The sequence below is a fragment of the Haliotis rubra genome, unplaced genomic scaffold (genome assembly GCF_003918875.1).
Source record: "Haliotis rubra isolate DU_JTF1 unplaced genomic scaffold, ASM391887v1 Scf496, whole genome shotgun sequence".
Classification (NCBI taxonomy): Eukaryota; Metazoa; Mollusca; class Gastropoda; order Lepetellida; family Haliotidae; genus Haliotis; species Haliotis rubra.
In genome coordinates, this window is record NW_025767186.1 from 809,332 (window position 1) to 831,418 (window position 22,087).

Below are 22,087 nucleotides of genomic sequence, written 5' to 3' on the forward strand. Positions count from 1 at the left end.
CGGTGTAGGGGTGTAGGTGTCACGTGTAGGTGTCACGTTGTAGGGGTGTAGGTGTCACGGTGTAGGGATGTATGGATGTCATCTATATTAGATATTGTGTTAGGAAGGTGAAGGTCATCTATATCAGCTAATGTATGAGGGGGTGAAGGTCATCTATATCAGCTAATTTATGAGGGGGGTGAAGGTCATCTACATCAGATAATGTATTAGGAAGGTGTAGGTCATGTATATCAGCTAATGTATGAGGGGGTGAAGGTCATCTATATCAGCTAATTTATGAGGGGGGTGAAGGTCATCTACATCAGATAATGTATTAGGAAGGTGTAGGTCATGTATATCCGCTAATGTATCAGGGAGGTGAAGGCCATGTATATCAGATAATGTATTAGGAAGGTGAAGGTCATGCATATCAGATAATGTATTAGGAAGGTGAAGGTCACGTTTATCAGATAATGTATTAGGAAGGTGAATGTCACGTATATCAGATAATGTATTAGGAAGGTGAAGGTCATGTTTATCAGGTTATGTAGTAGGAAGGTGGAACTCATGTAAATTCATATCAGTGTTAGAGAACATGTATGTATGTGTCAGGCTATGTAGGAGAGAGTGAGGGAGATCTTGTTCACCAGTTACAACTCTTCAGCAGTGCCTCACAGTAGGGTTCGGTTCCGAGTGTCTGGGTCTTGTAGATGATGTTTGTCAATCACGCAAGTCAGACTTTAAGTACCATTTATATCTATCAGCTACAACAAACTTATAAACATCCAATGTACTCAGAGCCCATATGGAAGTTGATGACGGGCCTATGAAATCACTTGTGTATTCAAATGATCGTGTGCAATGTGCCTGATGTTATATTTGCGTGTCTGTCTGAGAGGCAAATTGATTTGATTATTTAGTTCAATAATCTTCTCCCAATGTCTGCCCGAGTGAGTAGTGGGGAGTGTGGTGCTACGTCGCCCCAGTCAAGCTTGAGCTTATCCCTCTTGACGCTGATGTTTGTTCGTCTCCCCCTTCCCCTTCCCCTCCCCCTCCCCAATGCGTCGACCCACCTATAATGTTCCACTGCTTCCTCCCCGAACTGATGACACTGCCTGTATAAGATGCAGTACAAACATCTTCATGTCGATGTGTACCTCGTGCCCCTGAGGACTGACTTGGCTCTCCTCTGCAATGCATGACGCCTACGATTACAGTCTATCTTACTTGCAGACCCATGGTAATGGCATAGTTTTCGACCACTTAACTCAATATTGTTCTGAAATCATGTACTGGTCGATGACGCGGGGTCAATTCATTATCAGTTATCAGTGCAGAGAGCTGCCAAACCTCTAGTGCGGCGTTAAACAATACCCACTCACTTGTTATCGACGGAGTGACAGTCGACTGCCAACTTGTTAAATCAGTCATATGTTTGTGATATGTGACGTGTCAGTGTGGTGTAGGTGTATAGTAGACACGTCAGCACAGACTGGATTAATTACACACGCCACGCTGATGTAGCTGGAAAACTGCTGATTTCCTCGTTAAACTAACAAACAAAATTTGGATGCATCGCATCATTGTGGGTAATCTGCTGAAGAAGGCAATATCCGGCCACTTGAAGGTCAAGGCCTCTCGAAGGTCAGGGACCAGCATCTGATCGGACAACAGAAAGAGACCAGAGAGTTTTATATGTTTTATTACGGCCTACGGTTGGCAACATAAGACACGTGAGCATAGATCACATAGCATATGGAATCAGTCAGTGCATGGTTTCAGGGGACATGTTCGAACACTGTTGAGGTTGTTCGTTTTATAGCCCACAAACAGCTTTACAGTTTCCTAACTGTAGCATACATGTTGATGGGTAAAGGGGTGATAAAATATTTCCAATATTGTTCAGAGGTGAGATCGTCGTTTGTTGTTGACGCCAAACTGAGCAGTATTCCAGCAGCATGGCAGTTGCTTCCTGGCAGTCAGATCTATATACTGCTGTGTTTGATGTCACGAGCAACGAGTGTCGTTAGTTGGGGATCGTTGCTTATAACGTTGCTATAATAACCCTCCTGAAACCATCAGTATTGTTCCATGCTATGTTGACGCTGGCTGTCTGTGTCCCAATAACCCTCCTGAAGCCATCAGTATTGTTCCATGCTATGTTGACGCTGACTGTCTGTGTTGCAATAACCCACCTGAAGCCATCAGTATTGTTCCATGCTATGTTGACGCTGACTGTCTGTGTTTTAATAACCCACCTGAAGCCATCAGTATTGTTCCATGCTATGTTGACGCTGGCTGTCTGTGTTGCAATAACCCTCCTGAAGCCATCAGTATTGTTCCATGCTATGTTGACGCTGACTGTCTGTGTTGCAATAACCCACCTGAAGCCATCAGTATTGTTCCATGCTATGTTGACGCTGGCTGTCTGTGTTGCAATAACCCTCCTGAAGCCATCAGTATTGTTCCATGCTATGTTGACGCTGGCTGTCTGTGTTGCAATAACCCTCCTGAAGCCATCAGTATTGTTCCATGCTATGTTGACGCTGGCTGTCTGTGTTATACTAACCCTCCTGAAGCCATCAGTATTGTTCCATGCTATGTTGACCCTGGCTGTCTGTGTCCCAATAACCCACCTGAAGCCATCAGTATTGTTCCATGCTATGTTGACGCTGACTGTCTGTGTTATAATAACCCACCTGAAGCCATCAGTGTTGTTCCAGTCTACGTCGTGCTGACTGTCTGTGTTATAATAACCCACCTGAAGCCATCAGTATTGTTCCAGTCTACGTCATGCTGACTGTCTGTGTTATAATAACCCACCTGAAGCCATCAGTGTTGTTCCAGTCTACGTCGTGCTGACTGTCTGTGTTATAATAACCCACCTGAAGCCATCAGTATTGTTCCATGCTATGTTGACGCTGGCTGTCTGTGTTATAATAACCCACCTGAAGCCATCAGTGTTGTTCCAGTCTATGTTGACGCTGACTGTCTGTGTTATAATAACCCACCTGAAGCCATCAGTATTGTTCCAGTCTATGTTGACGCTGACTGTCTGTGTTATAATAACCCACCTGAAGCCATCAGTGTTGTTCCAGTCTACGTCATGCTGGGCCTCTACTACGAGTTTATGGGGCTCATGGACCACCTGTATGAAGCCGGACTCCTCGACAGCGCAGACTACTTCGTGGTCGGCGTGGAGGTCAACCAGTTCGACTCCATGAATCCCCAGAAATTCATGCAAGGTAACCTCAATGCCATACACATTTTAACACTTATAGTTCTCAGTCGTGCGTTATCGAAATTCAAAACATGAGCTTCAGTGTCATGTCAATGTCGTGTCAGTGTCGTGTCAGTGTCGTATCAGTGTCGTGTCAATGTTGTGTTAGTGTCGTGTCAGTGTTGTGTCAGTGTCGTGTCAATGTCGTGTCAGTGTCGTGTCAGTGTCGTATCAGTGTCGTCAATGAATGAATGAATGAATGAATGTGCTTTATTTCTTCCATTAAGACGGAGAGTACAGTGTCAGTGGCCGGTCTGTGTCGTGTCTGTGTCGTGTCAGTGTCCTGTGAATGTCGTATCAGTGTCGTGTCAATGTCGGGTGTCAATGTCCTGTCAATGTCGTGTCAATGCCGTGTCAGTGTCGTGTCAGTGTCGTATCAATGTCGTGTCAGTGTCGTGTCAATGTCGTGTCAATGTCATGTCGTGTCTGTGTCGTGTCAGTGTCGTGTCTGTGTCGTGTCAGTGTCCTGACAGTCGTTTCAGTGTCATGTCAGTGTCGTGTCGTATCGTGTCTTATCGTGTCGGTGTTGGTGTCGGTGTCGTGTCAGTGTTGTGTCAATGTCATGTCAGTGTCATGTCAGTGTTGTGTCAATGCCGTGTCAGTGTCGTGTCAGTGTCGTGTCAATGTGCCAGTGTCGTACCAGTGTCGTGTCAGTGTCATGTCAGTGTCTTCTCATTGTCATGTCAGTGTTGTGTCAGTGTCGTGTCAGTGTAGTGTCAGTGTCATGTCAGTGTCGTGTCAGTGTCGAGTCAGTGTCAAGTCAGTGATGTCAGGTCATGTTTGCTGTGAAGACACTGAAGTCACTCTTGTGGTTTGTTCGACACTCAGATCACTCTCGTTGTATCGCAGGTTTGTTCGACACTCAGATCACTCTCGTTGTATTGCAGGTTTGTTCGACACTGAGATCACTCTCGTTGTATTGCAGGTTTGTTCGACACTCAGATCACTCTCGTTGTATTGCAGGTTTGTTCGACACTGAGATCACTCTCGTTGTATTGCAGGTTTGTTCGACACTGAGATCACTCTCGTTGTATTGCAGGTTTGTTCGACACTGAGATCACTCTCGTTGTATTGCAGGTTTGATCGACACTGAGATCACTCTCGTTGTATTGCAGGTTTGTTCGACACTGAGATCACTCTCGTTGTATTGCAGGTTTGTTCGACACTGAGATCACTCTCGTTGTATTGTAGGTTTGTTCGACACTGAGATCACTCTCGTTGTATTGCAGGTTTGTTCGACACTGAGATCACTCTCGTTGTATTGCAGGTTTGATCGACACTGAGATCACTCTCGTTGTATTGCAGGTTTGTTCGACACTGAGATCACTCTCGTTGTATTGCAGGTTTGTTCGACACTGAGATCACTCTCGTTGTATTGTAGGTTTGTTCGACACTGAGATCACTCTCGTTGTATTGCAGGTTTGTTCGACACTGAGATCACTCTCGTTGTATTGCAGGTTTATTCGACACGAACGTAACAAGGCGCAGTGCAGCAGCGTTCCGACACTTCTTAAGCGTTGTTACGTCACCTCCCATCATGCCCGACTTCGACATCTTCAGCAGTGTCGTCAATCACTATCTGGAAGCCCCGCCCTTCAACTACTCCAACCCATTCAAGGATATGGGAGGGAAAAAAGCTGTAAGTCTTCAGTGTGTTCTGATTGCATGCTGTGTCTGGTGGATGTGATGCAGTGAGAGAGTGTCATACCGTATAACAGTATATCCCGGTGTGGACATGGGGGGTAAGCTGTTAACCGTATCACAGTATATCCCGGTGTGGACATGGAGGGTAAGCTGTTAACCGTATTACAGTATATCCTGGTGTGGACATTGGGGGTAAGCTGTTAACCGTATTACAGTATATCCCGGTGTGGACATGGAGGGTAAGCTGTTAACCGTATTACAGTATATCCTGGTGTGGACATTGGGGGTAAGCTGTTAACCGTATCACAGTATATCCCTGTGTGTACATGGAGGGTAAGCTGTTAACCGTATTACAGTATATCCCTGTGTGTACATGGAGGGTAAGCTGTTAACCGTATTACAGTATATCCTGGTGTGGACATGGGGGGTAAGCTGTTAACCGTATTACAGTATATCCCTGTGTGTACATGGAGGGTAAGCTGTTAACCGTATTACAGTATATCCCTGTGTGGACATGGGGGTAAGCTGTTGGATTACAATGGAGGTGGACAAGCTGTTAACCGTATTACAGTATTTCCCTGTGTGTACATGGAGGGTAAGCTGTTAACCGTATTACAGTATATCCCTGTGTGTACATGGAGGGTAAGCTGTTAACCGTATTACAGTATATCCCAGTGTGGACATGGAGGGTAAGCTGTTAACCGTATTACAGTATATCCCGGTGTGGACATGGAGGGTAATCTGGACGCACATCTGACCGTCTGGCACTCAGGAATAAAGCCCGAGGGGAATCAGTAACCTAGGTTCCTGGCGTGCCGGGTCCTAGAGTACAATTCCAACTGTATAACAAGCGCGTTCTTATGGACCTGTATATCAAATGTTAATGATAACAAATCTCAATAATATTGGTAGTAAAGAAATAATCTATAAATTCATAAACAAGTACAGCGTAATTTCCCTAAAAACCTAAAGTACAAACTTAAATACATTCCCTCTATCTTTGGCTGTTCATTGAGACAGGTGCCAGCTCACTGAACGTGATGCGGGCTGTTAGAGGCATAACGCAGGTGGTCAATCTGTAAACGTAGTTGTTAGATGTCTGTATCAGCATATGCAAGAGAGAAACGAGAGTTGTCGTGTAAATACTTGCTCAGCGTAACTCCAGTGCACTGAATGCTCCCGAGCAGTAGAGTACATCTTTACAGAAGCAATCAGTGAAACGATTATTTGAGAAATTCATGTTCAGATCCACTTAGGAGTCTCGTGGTAATGTGCGTCTGAGTTTATACCAGGCTGAGCCCAGGCGCGTGTTCAGGCGAGAGCGAGTTTTCGTTTGTTTTACTTAATGCTTTATATATAATAACACCTTGTCACCACCACTGATTTCATGAAACTATTTACGTATCAATATGTTCAAGTGTCTGTAATTTCATTAAACTAGTTTTAGATAAATAAATTCCAGTGTTTAATTTCTTGAAACTGTTTTTATTTAAAATATTCATTGTGTTTAATTTCATGAAACTATTTCATTCAAACACATTACGGGGTGTAATTAAGGTAATAAAACGTATTAAACTAATTCAATTTCAGCAAATCCCAATGTGTGTATCTTCGTTGAACGATATACTCTTATACATGATTCAATGTGTGTATCTTCGTTGAACGATATCCTCTTATACATGTTTCAATGTGTGTATCTTCGTTGAACGATATCCTCTTTTACATGTTTCAATGTGTGTGGTATCATGTAAATGGATTCCTTTAACAGTATTTCAATGTGTGCAGTTTCAAAGCACTAAGAAATGAAATGTACATAATCCCATGGGTGTAATGTGATTCAAAATATGGTCATTCAATCTTGTTTCAGTGTTAGTACTCCCTTAATAATATTTCTGTGCCAACATATTCCATTATCCGTAATTCTATTTATATATTTTCCCCTTAATAATTTTCTATTACGTGGATCTCTTGACACTATTTTGAATCAAATATATCTCATTTTGAGCAATAACATTCACCTATTTAATTTCACATATTGTAATCTGTGCAATTTCATATCTTTTGAACATATTCAGTCTAACATATTCCAACATGGACAACTTCATTCTTTTCTTTCCAAATTATTCCAATTCTTTAAGCCCTTTTCATTTCAGAATACACCTATCCCAGTGTACATAATTGTTTGTAATCCTTTTTTTGTTTATTTGGTCAGAGATATGTATTCTTTACGTACACATATGGAAACTCAATTCATTCTAACATATTGCAACATGTGTAATTTATCAGACTAATTTTACCTTTACCATATTCCACATTAGGCATTTCTAATAGGCAATATTGGATAACCGTATTAAAATGTATGCAGTTTAGGTAAACGATTTTCATTGAAATGTCTTCCAGTTTATGTAATTTCATTTAAACATATTCAAGTATGTAAAATTTCATTTCATTTAACTATTTTCAGTGCAACATTCGGATTTGTGCATGTCCGTCTGCTATTTACTTTTACATACATTCAAATAGTTTCAATTAAAAAAAATTCATTAAACGTCTTTGTACAATATCTTAAGTATTTTTTTCAAAGATATTTCAATGTGTTGAGGACTATTAAACTAATTGAACCTATTCCCATTTCCGCAATGCCATTCAGCTACGTTCAGTGATGTGTAAACGTGTAGTTTCTGTAAACAGCGTTCATTTAAACATACCTCGCTTTGGACAATTTCATAATGACTAATTTCATTTAAAGATATTTATAAAACTATTTTCACGTAAACATATAACACTGTATGCAATTCCGTTAACGGTTTTGTAATGTATGTAATTTCATTAAAGCTTTAATCAGTTAATGAGTTAATGAGTGTGTGAAGGACACTGAAAGATTCTATTGTAATCACATCCGCGTAATTGCACAGTGAACATATTTCGCTAAAATATATTCAAGTGTACATGTGTACTTTCATCAAGCCGATTTCATTTAGACGTAGTTCATTCTGTGCAATTCCACTGTACTAATTTCACGCAAAGCTATTATATAATGTGTGCAATTTAATTCATTAAACATATTCACGTTTATGCAAATTCGTTAAATGATTTGCATGTAGACGTTTTCAATGTATGTGATTTCATTGCAAGTTTGTTTCTTTAAAGATGTTCCTGTGTGTGAAAATACACTGCAATAATTTCACTGAAAGATATTTCAATGTGTGCAATTTCATTACGTTTGTATTATCTAAACATTCAAGTGTGTGTACATTTATCAAACATACCATTTAGAATATTTCAACGTGCGCTATTTTATTGAAACATTTTCCTTTCGAATATATTCCAGTGAGTGTAACTTCATAATAACCTAATTCTATCTACACACAGTTCAGTGTGAGTAGTGTCATTCAAGTTGTGCATTTTGAAAGTTTTTCCTTGCATGTTGAAACCTTGACAAAACAATTATGGCGCAAGTCATATGACGCTGTTTGATAAGTGTACCGAATGACCATGCCTGTTTGTACCTCAACAATTGTATTGTTCGACTTAAAGGGAAATTCAGTATTGGAAGTTGAAGTCTTGTCTCTGGTGATGCAGCTTCTCTGAGTGGCATGTTAGAAGTTGGAAGTCAGAACAAGTATATATGGATGACAACTTCTTTTATGTAGAGCACGACGTTTCGATACAGGTTCTTGTATCGTTATCAAGTATGAAAAGTATACTTGAAAACGATACAAGAACCTGTATCGAAACGCCGTGCTCTAAATAAAAGAAGTTGTCATCCATATATACTTGTTCTTCCAAGTGATACAGCCTTGTCGAGGTTGTCGGTCACCATGATTCTCTATCCTTCGATTTAAACACGAAAAAGATATGTATTAAACTGGTGTCTTCTATTTCTCGCCGGCATGGGCGAATCAGTTAAAGGGACATGGATGTTTGACTATTTTTGAACAATATTAAATTAACAAAACACCTACCGCTTCTTGGCAAAACGTTGCTCACCTAAAATATAAGAACGTATAGTGCAAGTGAAAATAAGGAATTGTATCAGTATAATTTGTCACCGACGCGTCAAACTTAGACATTTCCTATGGTGTCCACCATAACTCTACTGGAAAGCTTTACATAGGCTTTCAATGTTGTAGCCTTGACCAAACAGCTTCTGAGTAGGATGAAGTCCCATGTGTGTAACACCGCCAGCCTAACTGACATCACACATACACCACGCATGTATTTCGTTTATTTTACATCAATGGAACGTACGTCAACTGAAAGTTCATTGAAGCGGTTGCCCATGAAGGAGATGCTCGTAGGTGAAGTGATGTCGGTGTCGGTGTAGGTTGCAGTGATGTCGGTGTCGGTGTAGGGTGCAGTGATGTCGGTATCGCTGTAGGGTGCAATGATGTCGGTGTCGGTGTCGGTGTAGGGTGCACTGATGTCGGTATCGCTGTAGGGTGCAGTGATGTCGGTGACGGTGTAGGTGTAGGGTGCAGTGATGTCGGTGACGGTGTGGGTGACGGTGTGGGTGTAGGGTGCAGTGATGTCGGTGACGGTGTCGGTGTAGGGTGCAGTGATGTCGGTGACGGTGTGGGTGTAGGGTGCAGTGATGTCGGTGACGGTGTGGGTGTCGATGTCGGTGTAGGGTGCAGTGATGTCGGTGACGGTGTCGGTGTAGGGTGCAGTGATGTCGGTGACGGTGTGGGTGTCGGTGTCGGTGTAGGGTGCAGTGATGTCGGTGACGGTGTCGGTGTAGGGTGCAGTGATGTCGGTGACGGTGTGGGTATCGGTGTCGGTGTAGGGTGCAGTGATGTCGGTGACGGTGTCGGTGTAGGGTGCAGTGATGTCGGTGTAGGGTGCAGTGTTGTCGGTGTTGGTGTAGAGTGCGGTGATGTCGGTGACGGTGTGAGTGTAGGGTGCGGATGTAGTGTGGCCTCAGCAATGAATACATGGTCAGACAATGGCGAATATATCCAAGGTCAAGTTGTATAGGGTTGCAATACCGTCGGTGTTTCTCATCTTCGTGACTTCGTGACTCATGCTTGGGCTACGCTAATGTATTTACAAGGCACATTTTGATTTCATCATTAAAACATCCAAATCTAAAAGAAACAATTGAATAAAACTGAGTAATAATTCACTTGATTAAATTACAATTTATGCTACGGAGATCTTTTTATCTAGAGCCCCGGTGGTCAAATTGTTACTGTGTTCGTGATTTCTAAGTATAAGATAACCGCTCTTCTGAATGATATACCGTGTCATATTAGATCATGTTCGCAACAAACAACGGCACAATCAGGTTACCTCTACAGAGAAACACTGACATGATGAACGTCAAGCCATTCCTCATTTAACGGCGACGGTCGGTAATCAATAGATAATGATAGACATTTGCTGTATTGGTCTCCTTCGTGGACTGCTGTAGAATTCCGATAGTTACTTGTACAATCACCGTAAAACATGGGAATGAACCCAGCATAGAACTATTAGGCAGAGCAGTGCATGCATGTGTGGATATAAGCTATTGTCTCCCTTTTTCCATACGTGTGTGGAGAGAGAGAGAGAGAGAGAGAGAGAGAGAGAGAGAGAGAGAGAGAGAGAGAGAGAGAGAGAGAGAGAGAGAGAGAGAGAGAGAGAGAGAGAGAGAGAGAGAGAGAGAGAGAATAAATATTGTTTTATCCCACACATACATATGCATATAAATGACCTTTGTGAAGTACCATGCGAATGTTCTCTTGCAGATTCGACCGGAAGCTGCGTATCTTTACGACGCCGTGTGGTTGTATGCACGTGCAACGCAAGAAGTGCTTGAGAAGGGGGGCGACATCAACGATGGACGAGCCATTATAAACCAGATCATGGGAATGACATACAAAAGTAAGTAGAGTTCACGTCAGTGATGTTTGAGTGAGTGAGTGGGTGAGTGAGTGAGTTGGTCGGTGGGTTAGTGAGTGAATGAGTGAGTGTGTGAGTGAGTGAGTTAAACGTTGCTGTGATTGAGATGAAGGCGTCTACGCGACAGGGAAGCCCGGGTAATGGAGATATCAGACGTTGTATTTGGTGCAAACAAACCAAGAAATGTGATCAAGTGAATGTTGGATTAGAACCACCGATCACAGGTGTTGGATACGCCTTAAGCTGGCAGTACTGCACAAGGAATCGTGGCGCCATCCTCGACTCGCCAGCGCCAACCCTTCCGTCCCGGATCGGTACTGACAGAATTCAAAATGACACATGTGCATTCGGGAGCGTGCACCTTCTTCGTTCGGATGCAGATTTTTGTCTGAGTTCAATTAAACTTCTTCACTTACAAAGAGATCAAGTATTTTGGACACCATTGCGTGTCTTTGCTTTTTAAAAAGTTGTTTTTGTCGAGTGTGTCTGTTAGAGAAGACCTGTACGTCGTTGTAAACAAAACCATGGCCTTGAATCCCGCCATACGATGCCTGGCTGTCATAGCACTGGAAGCTATTCTTGAATTTCAGTTTATTGAAATAAATGACTGACAGAAAAAACTACAGAACTGATGAACACATACAGAAAGAAAGAGTAACGTATGAAAATATTCTGTAATATTGAGAGTGGAATAACATCTCAAAAATAATCTCATGTATGTCATTTACACGTATACTAAGTGTATGTATGAACATGTGAAATTCTATTCTGGGACATATGTGTGGGAAGTGCTGTCGGAAGTGTATGTATGCTGTATTTATTATGCGTGTGTACGCTGTGTCTAAGGGTGTAAGTGTATTCTGTGTCTGTGGTGTGTATATATGCTGTGTCTAAGGGTGTAAGTGTATTCTGTGTCTGTGGTGTGTATATATGCTGTGTCTAAGGGTGTAAGTGTATTCTGTGTCTGTGGTGTGTATATATGCTGTGTCTAAGGGTGTAAGTGTATTCTGTGTCTGTGGTGTGTATGTACGCTGTATCTAAGGGTGTAAGTGTATTCTGTGTCTGTGGTGTGTATATATGCTGTGTCTAAGGGTGTAAGTGTATTCTGTGTCTGTGGTGTGTATATATGCTGTGTCTAAGGGTGTAAGTGTATTCTGTGACCGTGGTGTGTATATATGCTGTGTCTAAGGGTGTAAGTGTATTCTGTGACCGTGGTGTGTATATATGCTGTGTCTAAGGGTGTAAGTGTATTCTGTGTCTGTGGTGTGTATGTATGCTGTATCTAAGGGTGTAAGTGTATTCTGTGTCTGTGGTGTGTATATATGCTGTGTCTAAGGGTGTAAGTGTATTCTGTGTCTGTGGTGTGTATATATGCTGTGTCTAAGGGTGTAAGTGTATTCTGTGTCTGTGGTGTGTATGTACGCTGTATCTAAGGGTGTAAGTGTATTCTGTGTCTGTGGTGTGTATATATGCTGTGTCTAAGGGTGTAAGTGTATTCTGTGTCTGTGGTGTGTATATATGCTGTGTCTAAGGGTGTAAGTGTATTCTGTGACCGTGGTGTGTATATATGCTGTGTCTAAGGGTGTAAGTGTATTCTGTGACCGTGGTGTGTATATATGCTGTGTCTAAGGGTGTAAGTGTATTCTGTGTCTGTGGTGTGTAAGTATCCTGTATCTAAGGGTGTAAGTGTATTTTGTGTTTGTGGTGTGTATGTATGCTGTGTCTAAGGGTGTAAGTGTATTCTGTGTCCGTGGTGTGTATGTACGCTGTGTCTGATGTGTTGAGATACTGCTATCTTATTGTCCGCCGCAATCACATCTTGACCATATCACTCTTGGATGAGTTGTCAAACATAAGATCCATATATAACCCTGCACGGTGTTTGCTCAAATGTAATAAATGGCGATATTGATGGATATGTTGGTTTAATTTCCACATTATATCCCGTTTTGTTTACGACACCTACTGAACTATGACGTCATTTGTGAAGGCACTGGGGCAGTTCAGCCAGTAGATATCTAGCGGGTTCAGCGAGGCGGGTAAAGTACTGGCACCCAGCGCTGTCCGTACAGCTTCATGTTAGTCTGATCAATATACACACACACCCTCCTACACTACAGCTCACAATTAGCTACCTCTTATCTGCGGTACACACTGACATTTCATGCAAGTTAAGAGGAAAGTCCACTGTGATCGACAATACTGGATTAATCCATCATTCATTAGCCACTTAATGGCCGGTTAGGGGGCCTGCTTATTATACATTTTGATCAATATGCATCTCACCCCTATGGCCTCGAGCTATCCGGCCTACTCTTCTTCACAAAACTATCTGCCTCTTATCAATGGTACAATTCGGCTATTTTCTAACATCTGTGCGGGGATATCACAGTTGCGTGGCCTCTGTGGAAATACTTCGGCACCTCTGTGGAAATAAGTCAGTACGTTTGCTAAAATACCGTGTCGTATAGTTGCAGTTTATCTTTGGTTCCGACAAAGAGGTGTGGTTACTTGTGAGAAGTAATGTGCATACATGGTGTTCCACAAAAAGCGACGGCATATTAGAAACGTTGAAACCCTACATATCACTTGTCACTGATGGCTTAGCGCCATACGTGTTCACCTCCCCCACAGATAATAGCCTGTGTTCAATGTATGTTTACAGACCACAGTCTCCGGTCAGATTATAAACATTCAGCGAAGTGGTTATTTTGAAGTGATTTAGTTGTATAACACATCCCGTTTGACCTTGTGTTTGACTTTGTGATTGATGGCGACATGACACACATCTCTCCGTCTCTACCACTATACCGTCAGCCTATAGAGCCACACGGAAACTTTACATTTGTTTGGTGTACACAGTAGAGGATCTTATTAAGACGTTAACATTTCTGTTAATATCCGCCATTGCATAATTCCAACATACAGGACGTAGACAGACAAATAAATCTACACAGTATGATCCTCCGGTCCTCGCCCACTACGCCAAGGCGCGGCTTGGCCGCAGAAACAAGATTAACAGCTGATGGTGGAACTTTGCCTGACAATTGTTAGGGATGAATAATGCAGAGTGAGGCGGGTAATTGATTAAGTCGATACGTCGCCTAACACCATGACATTTCGTACAAGTTACAACCAGTGTCCACTCTGATCAGCTATACTGGATTAATCCATCATTCATTAGCCTTGGTGTCCTCTTAATGGTCAGTTAACGTCCGAGGCCTGAGCTCTATACACTGACGAGTTCCAGGCACACAAGGGCTATGGATTCTATCCGGTGTAGGAATAATACCGCTGTGTCAGCTATGGGCAAAGTCACCAATTACTGATCAATGATGCATGTGGCCTTGCCAGGCCCCATTATAACCCCACTTTGAACATACATTACAAGAATGCGATTGGCAATATGTGCACTTCACCTTCATCCCCACCATCATCCCCATCATCATCCCCATCATCATCTTTTTTATCATCATCATCATCATCATCATCCACGCGTCTTCTACCCGGAAACGCAGGAAAACCAACAGTTGGGGCCAATGTCAATAAAGTACTTACGTAAATCAATATAAGCATACATGTAAAAATATTAGCGCATTCCCCGACATATAACCCCCATTATCACCAATCACATATCTAAATGCATCAATGCTATTATTGTCCATACTGGTATTGTGTGGCTGCACGGTCGCAGGGAGGCAATAAGCCCAAGAGGGTTTGATGAATGATGTCCCCCTTGTCAAAGTCCTGACACATGTATGTCTTCTGACAAAGCGTAGTCACAGACGAGCAACAACTGTCTGGTGTTATATGTCTCGCGTGGTCTGTGCAGTTAATCACGCGGGAAGTGTCCAGCTACTACTGTCACAGCCGTCCAGCTCGGGTCTGCCACAGCCAAGGAACGCATCGGTCTGTTGGATGTGTACCTTCACCACTACAAGTGATATAAACTGTTGTGTGTAACGTATACGTTTGCAAGATCTGACATTAAGTTTCGGAAACGTGCACTACCACTGCCAGACCTCTGTATCTTGTTTCTCCCATTGAGGCATAAACCTCGAGAACTGTCGTTTTATGAAAGTATAATTCGTGATACTTGCACAAGCGAAACATTTGTCAGTAGATTTAGATGTCAGGTAGAATCCACCATTCCCTTCGTAGCAACAACGTTGACACAAATGTAATCGAAAAAAGGGAGAAACATATAAATCATTGTACCATTCTAGAATTCATTGGGCAGAACAGATGATGTTTAACTGTCACAATCCTTCACGTTTCATCAGCGAGGTTAGTTCACTGAATGTATGTGCATCACGGCTGGTATGACACAATCCTTCACGTTTCATCAGCGAGGTTAGTTCACTGAATGTATGTGCATCACGGCTGGTATGACACAATCCTTCACGTTTCATCAGCGAGGTTAGTTCACTGAATGTATGTGCATCACGGCTGGTATGACACAATCCTTCACGTTTCATCAGCGAGGTTAGTTCACTGAATGTATGTGCATCACGGCTGGTATGACACAATCCTAAATACCACATCTTACATGTAGCCATCTTGTTCTGGAGATGATGGGGCGGTGGGGTAGCCCAGTTGTTAAAGCGTTCTCTCGTCACGCTGAACACCCGGGTTTGATTCCCCACATGGGCACAATGTGTGAAGCCCATTTCTGGTGTCCCCCGCCGTGATATTGCTGGAATATTGCTAAAAGCGGCGTTAAACCATACTCACTCACTCACTCAATTGCCAGGATAACCGTCACAATAATGACAGACTGACAATATTGTTTGGGTAGTTTGCCTTGCTCCCAGGCTGCGCTGAATGCTAAGCCCATTGCATGGATGTACAATAAATCTGTCTCTTAAAGAGGCAAGTCGAGATATCCGGACAATCAAAGGACGCCTGTCTTTTATAAGGACAATTTGTCCTGTTTATTTAGAGACCTGAGCAAGTTTAGTAGTTAGTAAACCCTGCTATGTTTTAGACAACCAACCCTCTATATAAAACCTTCTCTGGCTGACCGATTCTGCCACTCCAGAAGGCTTTGTGCCATATATAAAACATAATCACATCGAGGGTCCGAGGTTAGCTGGCGTGAAGTCCGGACAGGTCCAGGCCATAGATACGTAGTGCTGAAGAGAACACGAGCAGCTCTGTGCATTTAGAGGTGTCATCAATCGAAACACATTATCCATGAATGCATTAGGCCAAATATAAATGAAAAATGACTGCTGTATGTTTTCTGGCTGCAGACAACTGGCCCACACCAACCTATTCACAACGGAGAATTATTCAAGCGCATCACCACACAATAGATATTTACACTGAAACATTTTGAGAAAACATACTTTATTACTGTCACTTCAAATGGTCCTCTGGTGACAGTTGCGTGGAGCGTTCTTCATCGTGTTTCCGAGAGGCAGGTTGCATAGCACAGTTTAGCCACATCAAATGTGAATGTTTAAACCTGCAGCAAATCGGTTGTTTGATAAACATCCTCCATTGGGCGTCAGAATGTGAAATATGTTTAGGAAAAACTGATCTTAATTGGTCAGGACCTACTGTAATTTGAAGAATTACAAAGTGTAATCACACCATCATCATCATCATCATCGTCGTCGTCGTCTATGGCAAAGCCTATCGCCATCTTGGATGAAGATGAAAAAACTCACTTCCGACAAGCATGTAGCCATCTTAGGCGTTTGACATTCTTACGATATCCTGAGTCAAAGATAGGTTAGGCCTAGCCAGCTTTCTGATAATCTTTGACGAAAGAAAGTTACAGAAATAAAGATCCTGGTAGATAATTCCTATCTCCTTCTCACAGGTGCCCTCGGCTACATCAACCGCATCAACTCCAGGGGGGATGCAGAGGGCAACTTTTCTTTAGTTGCAAGGCGACCAATACCCGACAATCCCGACGAGTGGGGATTGCTGCCTGTTGGTGTGTTCCAACTGAATGACAACATCTCGGAACTACCGGTATGTCGTATCCCAAGTCGTACATCTGCTCACATTTGTCGTATAGATCAGTTGCACAGCTGGACAGGCAGCAAATGTATTATTCACCTTTTTTTATTCTTTTAACTGTGTGTATTTTTGTGTTATCAATGAACCTGATTCAGTCTTTACATGATGAAATAGCACACTGCGCCAGAAATCAATCATTGAAATAGCAAACAGATGTCCATATTGTCTTCAGACTTTTCATTTCTACGATGGCGAGAAGATACACTGGATCTCTGGCGCACCCCCGCGGGACGAGCCTGAGTGTGGGTACAGGCACGAGAAGTGTATCCCCCCTAAAAGTACGTTTTGTTTTGTCTAAATGTTAACATACACGCACAGAATGTGTAACAACATGAACATAGATGTTCTCCTTTCTGACTAAGGAAATGTGGTCCCCTAAAAGTAGGTTTCTCTAACAGTCACGAAAAGTTTATATTCCTAAAAATAGAATATTTCAGTGTGACAGTCGCGGAATTTACATCCATCTTAAAGTAGGTGTTTCTGTGTGACAGTCACGGAATCTACATCCATCTTAAAGTAGGTGTTTCTGTGTGACAGTCACGGAATTTACATCCATCTTAAAGTAGGTGTTTCTGTGTGACAGTCACGGAATCTACATCCATCTTAAAGTAGGCATTTCTGTGTGACAGTCACGGAATCTACATCCATCTTAAAGTAGGTGTTTCTGTGTGACAGTCACGAAATTTACATCCATCTTAAAGTAGGCATTTCTGTGTGACAGTCACGGAATCGACATCCGTCTTAAAGTATGTGTTTCTGTGTGCCAGTCACGGAATTTACATCCATCTTAAAGTAGGTGTTTCTGTGTGACAGTCACGGAATCTACATCCATCTTAAAGTAGGTGTTTCTGTGTGACAGTCACGGAATTTACATCGATCTTAAAGTAGGCATTTCTGTGTGACAGTCACGGAATCTACATCCATCTTAAAGTAGGTGTTTCTGTGTGACAGTCACGGAATTTACATCCATCTTAAAGTAGGTGTTTCTGTGTGACAGTCACGGAATTTACATCCATCTTAAAGTAGGTGTTTCTGTGTGACAGTCACGGAATCTACATCCATCTTAAAGTAGGTGTTTCTGTGTGACAGTCACGGAATCTACATCCATCTTAAAGTAGGTGTTTCTGTGTGACAGTCACGGAATCTACATCCATCTTAAAGTAAGTGTTTCTGTGTGACAGTCACGGAATCTACATCCATCTTAAAGTAGTGACAGTCACGGAATCTACATCCATCTTAAAGTAGGTGTTTCTGTGTGACAGTCACGGAATTTACATCGATCTTAAAGTAGGCATTTCTGTGTGACAGTCACGGAATCTACATCCATCTTAAAGTAGGTGTTTCTGTGTGACAGTCACGGAATTTACATCCATCTTAAAGTAGGTGTTTCTGTGTGACAGTCACGGAATCTACATCCATCTTAATGTAGGTGTTTCTGTGTGACAGTCACGGAATTTACATCCATCTTAAAGTAGGTGTTTCTGTGTGACAGTCACGGAATCTACATCCATCTTAAAGTAGGCATTTCTGTGTGACAGTCACGGAATCTACATCCATCTTAAAGTAGGTGTTTCTGTGTGCCAGTCACGGAATCTACATCCATCTTAAAGTAAGTGTTTCTGTGTGACAGTTACGGAATCTACATCCATCTTAAAGTAAGTGTTTCTGTGTGCCAGTCACGGAATCTACATCCATCTTAAAGTAGGTGTTTCTGTGTGACAGTCACGGTTGGTGTATCCCCTAGAGGTAGGTGTTCCTCTGTCAGCCAGGTCCTGTACAGAGCTTGACCAGGACATCCAGTGTGGACTTGTGAAAGCTGCGTGTCTCATTCTTGCAGTGAAGTGAATATAACGACTGAATACATGTCAGGATACACGATGTTCAAATTATATAAAAAATATTTTTAGAACCTGGTTTAGGCGTTTGATACTTAATCCTCGTTCACCAAGCGTCTCCATTTATCCTGATGTTGAAGGATTGATTACAACAGTGTATTAACTCTGTTTTGTTGGTATGTTCACATGTATCCATGGAAACCATATCTACTGCTCATATGTAGACTTAAATAAACTTTGTGGAAATTATAGGACTTAAGCAGCATGTTTACGTAAGAAAGCAGTACGTTGTTGTAGAGTGGTGTTATAGCATCACACGACTGTAAGAGTACTTGTGAGCAGTAGCGAGTGTGTGGGGTGTGTGTGTGGGAGTGGAGGTGAGGGGGTTGGGGTTGGGGGTATGAAGATGTATAAATGTCTGACCAACTGCGACAAGAACCCCAACCAAATGTACTACAATCATCAACCGGGTTGCCGTCAATGATCCAGCATATCCTATGTCGAGAATAGATTTCTTTAATCCAATCTGACACACGTGTGACATATCCCTTCATATTTTCCATTACAGTTGTAAGGGTGAATGGAAAAGGTAGTATTACTTGTCGAACCACTTGTTGTCTTCTCGGTCAAATTTAATGCATTTTTTCTTTTTCTTCATGAGATACAGTTTTGTTCATATGTATTTTTCTCACTCTTGAAAGGAATGTTTCTCGTTTTGTTTACCATATTCACATAGAATCGTATCACACGCGGTGTTTTGGTCCCCGGGTCGCCAGCAGGAGTGCATCCCTCCAGGCTTGTTGCTGATCCACGCACCTGTTGCTCCACGAGCAGCCCACGTGACCCCGCACACACCACACACACCGTCACACACGGACACACGTCTTGCTTGGATGTGCCACTCTTCTGTCGCACGTTAATCCTGTGGTTTTGTTCTATTAATTGACATTGAATTATGCATCATTGATAATGCTGTTTGCTGTCAGTGCTTCAGCTATTGGAATGAGTTTGATGTATTCGAGTTCAACGTAGATGTTTGGGATAGAAACCTAAAAGTAACACTCTTGAATACTGAAAGCACGATGTCTATTTCGAATTACGCGTAACTCGTGATGTTCTCGAAGGAACAACTCCAAAGGTCACGTAATTGGTGATCAATTTATTGTTCAGTAAATCACTATACTAACTGTTGAGCTGTGACATGTGTTCAGTATGCAACCATATTGGCAGTCAAGACGGTGAAATCTGTTCAGTATGCAGTTCCCTGACTGTCAAGACAGTGAAATGTGTTCAGTATGCAGCTCCCTGACTGTCAAGACTGTGAAATGTGTTCAGTATGCAACTCCCTGACTGTCAAGACAGTGAAACGTGTTCAGTATGCAACTCCCTGAATGTCAAAAATGTGAAATGTGTTCAGTATGAAACCATATTGGCAGTCAAGACAGTGAAATGTGTTCAACATGCAACCCCCTGACTGTCAAGACTGTGAAATGTGTTCAGTATGCAACTCCTTGACTATCAAGACAGTGAAATGTGTTCAGTATGCAACTCCCTGACTGTCAAGACTGTGAAATGTGTTCAGTATGCAACTCCCTGACTGTCAAGACTGTGAAATGTGTCCAGTATGCAGCTCCCTGACTGTCAAGACTGTGAAATGACTGTCAAGAGTATGCAACAACTCCTGACTGTCAAGACTGTGAAATGTGTTCAGTATGCAACTCCCTGACTGTCAAGACTGTGAAATGTGTTCAGTATGCAACTCCCTGACTGTCAAGACTGTGAAATGTGTTCAGTATGCAGCTCCCTGACTGTCAAGACTGTGAAATGTGTTCAGTATGCAACTCCCTGACTGTCAAGACTGTGAAATGTGTTCAGTATGCAGCTCCTGACTGTCAAGACTGTGAAAATGTGTGTCCAGTATATGCAGCTCCTGACTGTCAAGACTGTGAAATGTGTTCAGTATGCAACTCCCTGACTGTCAAGACTGTGAAATGTGTTCAGTATGCAACTCCTGACTGTCAAGACAGTGAAATGTGTTCAGTATGTAAACTCCCTGACTGTCAAGACAGTGAAATGTGTTCAGTATGCAACTCCTGACTGTCAAGACTGTGAAATGTGTTCAGTATGCAGCTCCTGACTGTCAAGACCGTGAAATGTGTTCAGTATGCAGCCCTGACTGTCAAGACTGTGAAATGTGTTCAGTATGCAACTCCCCTGACTGTCAAGACTGTGAAATGTGTTCAGTATGCAACTCCCTGACTGTCAAGACTGTGAAATGTGTTCAGTATGCAACTCCCTGACTGTCAAGACTGTGAAATGTGTTCAGTATGCAACTCCCCTGACTGTCAAGACTGTGAAATGTGTTCAGTATGCAACTCCCTGACTGTCAAGACTGTGAAATGTGTTCAGTATGCAGCTCCTGACTGTCAAGACAGTGAAATGTGTTCAGTATGCAACTCCTGACTGTCAAGACTGTGAAATGTGTTCAGTATGCAACTCCCCTGACTGTCAAACACTGTGAAATGTGTTCAGTATGCAACTCCTGACTGTCAAGACAGTGAAATGTGTTCAGTATGCAACTCTGACCCTGACTGTCAAGACTGTGAAATGTGTTCAGTATGCAACTCCCTGACTGTCAAGACTGTGAAATGTGTTCAGTATGCAGCTCCCTGACTGTCAAGACTGTGAAATGTGTTCAGTATGCAACTCCTGACTGTCAAGACTGTGAAATGTGTTCAGTATGCAGCTCCTGACTGTCAAGACTGTGAAATGTGTTCAGTATGCAACTCCTGACTGTCAAGACTGTGAAATATGTTCAGTATGCAGCTCCTGACTGTCAAGACTGTGAAATGTGTTCAGTATGCAACTCCCTGACTGTCAAGACAGTGAAATGTGTTCAGTATGCAACTCCTGACTGTCAAGACAGTGAAATGTGTTCAGTATGCAACTCCCTGACTGTCAAGACTGTGAAATGTGTTCAGTATGCAACTCCCTGACTGTCAAGACTGTGAAATGTGTTCAGTATGCAGCTCCTGACTGTCAAGACTGTGAAATGTGTTCAGTATGCAACTCCTGACTGTCAAGACTGTGAAATGTGTTCAGTATATGCAACTCCCCTGACTGTCAAGACTGTGAAATGTGTTCAGTATGCAGCTCCCCCTGACTGTCAAGACTGTGAAATGTGTTCAGTATGCAACTCCCCTGACTGTCAAGACTGTGAAATGTGTTCAGTATGCAACTCCTGACTGTCAAGACTGTGAAATGTGTTCAGTATGCAACTCCCCTGACTGTCAAGACAGTGAAATGTGTTCAGTATGCAACTCCTGACTGTCAAGACAGTGAAATGTGTTCAGTATGCAACTCCTGACTGTCAAGACTGTGAAATGTGTTCAGTATGCAACTCCTGACTGTCAAGACTGTGAAATGTGTTCAG

The 22,087-nt window shown here is 42.5% G+C and overlaps 1 protein-coding gene across 1 annotated transcript in view; it reads left to right on the top strand.

The window, feature by feature from the left end:
- The window catches only part of LOC124291553 (receptor-type guanylate cyclase Gyc76C-like), a gene marked incomplete at its 3' end in the record, with an annotated part of 94,377 nt that extends 75,134 nt beyond the window's left edge, over positions 1-19,243 (top strand). The window contains exons 4-9 of the mRNA XM_046728569.1: positions 3,078-3,224; positions 4,717-4,898; positions 10,633-10,768; positions 16,617-16,771; positions 16,992-17,097; positions 19,223-19,243. Of these exons, the coding sequence (XP_046584525.1) occupies positions 3,078-3,224; positions 4,717-4,898; positions 10,633-10,768; positions 16,617-16,771; positions 16,992-17,097; positions 19,223-19,243 (747 nt within the window). The remainder of the gene's footprint in view (positions 1-3,077; positions 3,225-4,716; positions 4,899-10,632; positions 10,769-16,616; positions 16,772-16,991; positions 17,098-19,222) is intronic.
- Positions 19,244-22,087: the final 2,844 nt, after the last annotated feature.